General features: G+C 41.4%; 1 protein-coding gene across 1 annotated transcript in view; it reads left to right on the top strand.

The window, feature by feature from the left end:
* Positions 1-1386, top strand: part of LOC101576471 (RNA-binding protein with serine-rich domain 1-like) — a 4168-nt gene extending 2782 nt beyond the window's left edge. Inside the window, 2 exon segments of the mRNA XM_012512755.2 lie at positions 6-781; positions 784-1386. Of these exon segments, the coding sequence (XP_012368209.1) occupies positions 6-781; positions 784-851 (844 nt within the window). The 3' untranslated portion in view covers positions 852-1386.
* The last annotated feature ends 2547 nt before the right edge of the window (positions 1387-3933 follow it).

Raw genomic sequence — 3933 nt, 5'->3', positions numbered from 1 at the left:
ACTAGGGCTCCTTCTCCTACCAAACGAAAGGACCGCTCTGATGAGAAGTCCAAAGATCGCTCTAAAGACAAAGGGGCCACCAAGGAGTCTAGTGAGAAGGACCGCGGCAGGGATAAGACCCGGAAGAGGCGCAGTGCTTCCAGTGGAAGCAGCAGCACCAGGTCTCGGTCCAGCTCAACTTCTAGCTCAGGCTCTAGTACCAGTACAGGCTCGAGCAGTGGCTCCAGTTCGTCTTCGGCATCTAGCCGTTCTGGAAGCTCCAGTACATCTCGAAGCTCCAGTTCCAGCAGCTCCTCTGGCTCTCCAAGCCCTTCTCGGCGCAGACATGACAACAGGCGGCGTTCCCGCTCCAAATCCAAACCACCTAAAAGAGATGAGAAAGAGAGGAAAAGGCGAAGCCCTTCCCCTAAACCCACCAAAGTGCACATTGGGAGGCTTACCAGCAATGTGACCAAGGACCATATCATGGAGATATTTTCCACCTATGGGAAGATTAAAATGATTGATATGCCTGTAGAAAGGATGCATCCTCATCTATCCAAAGGCTATGCGTATGTGGAGTTTGAGAATCCAGATGAAGCTGAGAAAACACTGAAGCACATGGATGGAGGACAAATTGATGGTCAGGAGATCACTGCTACTGCTGTGCTGGCTCCCTGGCCTCGGCCGCCACCCCGGCGATTCAGCCCTCCCAGGAGAATGCTGCCACCACCTCCCATGTGGCGCAGGTCACCTCCACGGATGAGAAGGAGATCACGCTCCCCAAGACGCAGGTCCCCTGTACCAGGCGGTCCCGTTCTCCTGGCCGCCGCCGCCACAGAAGCCGCTCTAGCTCCAATTCTTCCCGATAAGAAGCTCACCCCTATAACTTATATCTCACTCAGCTCAGTTTTGTCACTTCTCTAGCCTAAAGTGAAGCAGTAGAAGAGGATCCCTAACTCGGGCAGACTTCAAAGGCAACAATGGAAACACTTGGTCTTAAGGCAGGTTCTGGCTGCAGAAATGCTGTTGATTTGGGCTTGTGTCCACAAAAGCACCCAACAGTTTTCTCTCGAGGAAGTCCACCCATTCCCACCCATTCTCTGAGAGTCTATTCAGTGGCAGAGCCTGTATGAATGAGCAAGCCTCCAGGTGGTGGAGTGCCCCAACCTTCCAGATGATTTGGGGGTGCTGTTTGCAGTCTGGTTATACCTTGGGGACCAATCTTCCATTCCCATTAGCCCTGACCCTTTGATTCCTGCTTGAGTCCTCCTGATCTATCAAATACCTAGAGAGAGAACCCCCCCTTTTAGTTGCCATAAATGGTTCTGTCTTTTCATACATCCCTACCCCATTTGTCTCCTTTACTCTGAAGTGTTTGTGAGCAGTTTGGGAACCAGCTTTGCAGATCATCATGAGGACCCCCCTTTTCACCTGCTATTCAATGGTGGTCTTGCAGGTTATCTTGGCAACATGTACATTGCTTTTTTTGGCTTTTATTGTACAGTCAGTGCTATAAAATTTGAGTTTTGTAACTTTGTAGTATTTTAGATAAGGTTGTGTTTGTACTTTGTTGTATAGAGTAAAGGAATTGAATAAACCTAGGATTATGATGTGGAAAAAAAAAGAAGTAATATAAAGTCAATGGAAAATGGAAATACACTTTTTAAAGTTTCTAATACTAGGAGAAAATGTACCACGTCTTTTAAATAAGTTGTAAGCCAAAGAAACTGTATAAATCTTAAAACAAAAATTAAGACTAAGCAATATTCAGAAAATTAAATACTAATTAAAAATTAAATGTTTCTAAACAATTGAACTAAGAAAAAGTTTTCAAGATAGTAAAGAATTTCTAAGAATAAAACATAAGATAAATACTGAAATGGCAAATGAGCAGCACTTCTAACAGTTTGGGGGTAGGATATTGCACAAAGTTCTTGTGTGTCGTGGACATGGATAATGTCCATGACGCTTACTGGTGGCCAGGTGTCACTTGTGTGACTGAGCTATTTCTATATCCTTCATATCCACTTCATATCCTTCATGGAGTTGTGGTCATTTTGCTCCCTTTCTAGAACATCTTTTAGTAGTCTGTGTAGGGTTGGCTTTATAATCATGAAATTCTTACATTCTTTGTCATGGAAGTATTTCACTTTTCCATTATACTTGAAAGAGAGTTTTGCAGGGTATATCAGTCTGGGTTGAAATTTGGTTTCTTGCAAAACTTGAGTACTTTGCTCCATGCTCTTCCTGACTTGATGGTTTGTGAAGAGAAATATGCTGTTACTCTGATGAGTTTTCCTTTAAATGTGATCTGTTTTTTTTTTTTTTTATTAGTGGCTTTTAGTATACTTTTCCTGTGCTGAATTTCTCAGATCTTGATTATTATATGTCTGGATGTGGTTTTAATTGAGTTGGTATTATTTGGAGTTCTATATGCTTCAGTTAGCTGAATGTCAGATTGTTTCCCCATATTTGGAAAGTTTTCTGCTATTACTTCTGTCCATATTCTTTTTTATATCATTTGTATTGACTCCTTCTTTCTCACTGATGCCTATTATTCTAATGTTATTCATCTTTGCATTGTCTTGAGGATGTTGAATCATTTTTTCCTGCAATCTAGTTGTTTTTAAGAGATATTTTCTTACTTTTTCACAAGCTGCAATGGTGTCTTTAAGGTCTGAAAGTCTATTTTCACTTTCATTCAAATGGTTTTGACAGCTTGTGATTGAGGTTTTAATTTCCTGCATATCACTTTGAATCTGCTTCATGCCTTCTATTTCCTTCCTAGATTGCTTATTCAAGGATTCCATCATATTTATATTCTACTCTATTTTTTTTATCAGTGTCTTCTTTAGAAGCACTTAATACTTCTTTCATTATACTTAGCGTTTCTCTTTTTACTTCAGAAATTATTTTTGACCTGATTTCCTCTATACCTTTCTGCAGTTGTTTCTTTACTTCCAACACTATTATTTCAGAAATTTCAGGTGTATGATTTCCAATTTCTTCTATGCTAATGTCTTCTGCATTTGTTCTGGGTGGGATCAGGGCCTGAGACTGGATTTGTTCCTTTTCTTTGTCATTTTGTGTAGCACTGTCTTTTGACCTTTGGTATAGAGCTTAGATAGTTATTTCCTTAGCACCAGGTCTGTATCTACCAAGTTCAGACTGGTCCAAGTGGGTGTGGCTTGGATCTGGTTGATGTTCTCCACTTCTTCCTTTTTCAGCCCTTGGAGTTGAACCCTCTGCGCCACTCTGGAAAGATGCTCTGCTTCTAAATCGCTGGGTGGGTCTTGCCTCTAGCCTCTTTACAGGGAGTTCTGCTGCAGTGTTCCATGCCTGGCATGGGCTCTGGGTCGAATGAGGATCTGGTGGGCCCTGGGTGGTCTCACATGCCGGGCCTGGGCTTGGGGTCAAATCTTAAGATTCTCTTGGAAGAAAAAAAAAGTGATTTCAAAGACAGGAATTGTGTTTTCTTTTGTGTTTTACCAGCCTATCATTGTGTCTAGCATATAATAGATATTTATGAAAAGTCTTCTAATTGAGTAAGAGGGATAGATAAATAAATGAGACAAATGTTAGCTGTCCTTCGCTGTTTCCTGACTTTCCTTACTGTTTGTTTGCTGATAGTTTTGACCAGCAGAGGGTGTCGAAGATCCATTTTAGGATCAGAGTGACTTGGGGCTGGAGGCTATAGAACCATATATAAAAAGGAAACGGCAAAAAGAATTAAGAAGTGCTTTATGCATATGCCAACTTCCCACGATGACAGTAATATGTTCTAGCAAAATAAAATTATTAAAAAGCAAAACAGATAAATCTGGAATTGCCAAGAAGGCTTAATTTCTTTTTCTTTTTCTTTTTTTTTATGAGCAGAATATATTTATTGAGAGAAAGAAAGCTCCTGTCCAAGAAAGGGACAGGAGGGGGGCCCAAGCGGGTAGTTCCCCG

This window comes from Octodon degus, unplaced genomic scaffold (genome assembly GCF_000260255.1).
Source record: "Octodon degus isolate 3935 unplaced genomic scaffold, OctDeg1.0 scaffold00269, whole genome shotgun sequence".
NCBI classification, from domain to species: Eukaryota; Metazoa; Chordata; class Mammalia; order Rodentia; family Octodontidae; genus Octodon; species Octodon degus.
This window is presented reverse-complemented; position numbering and strand designations above follow the sequence as displayed.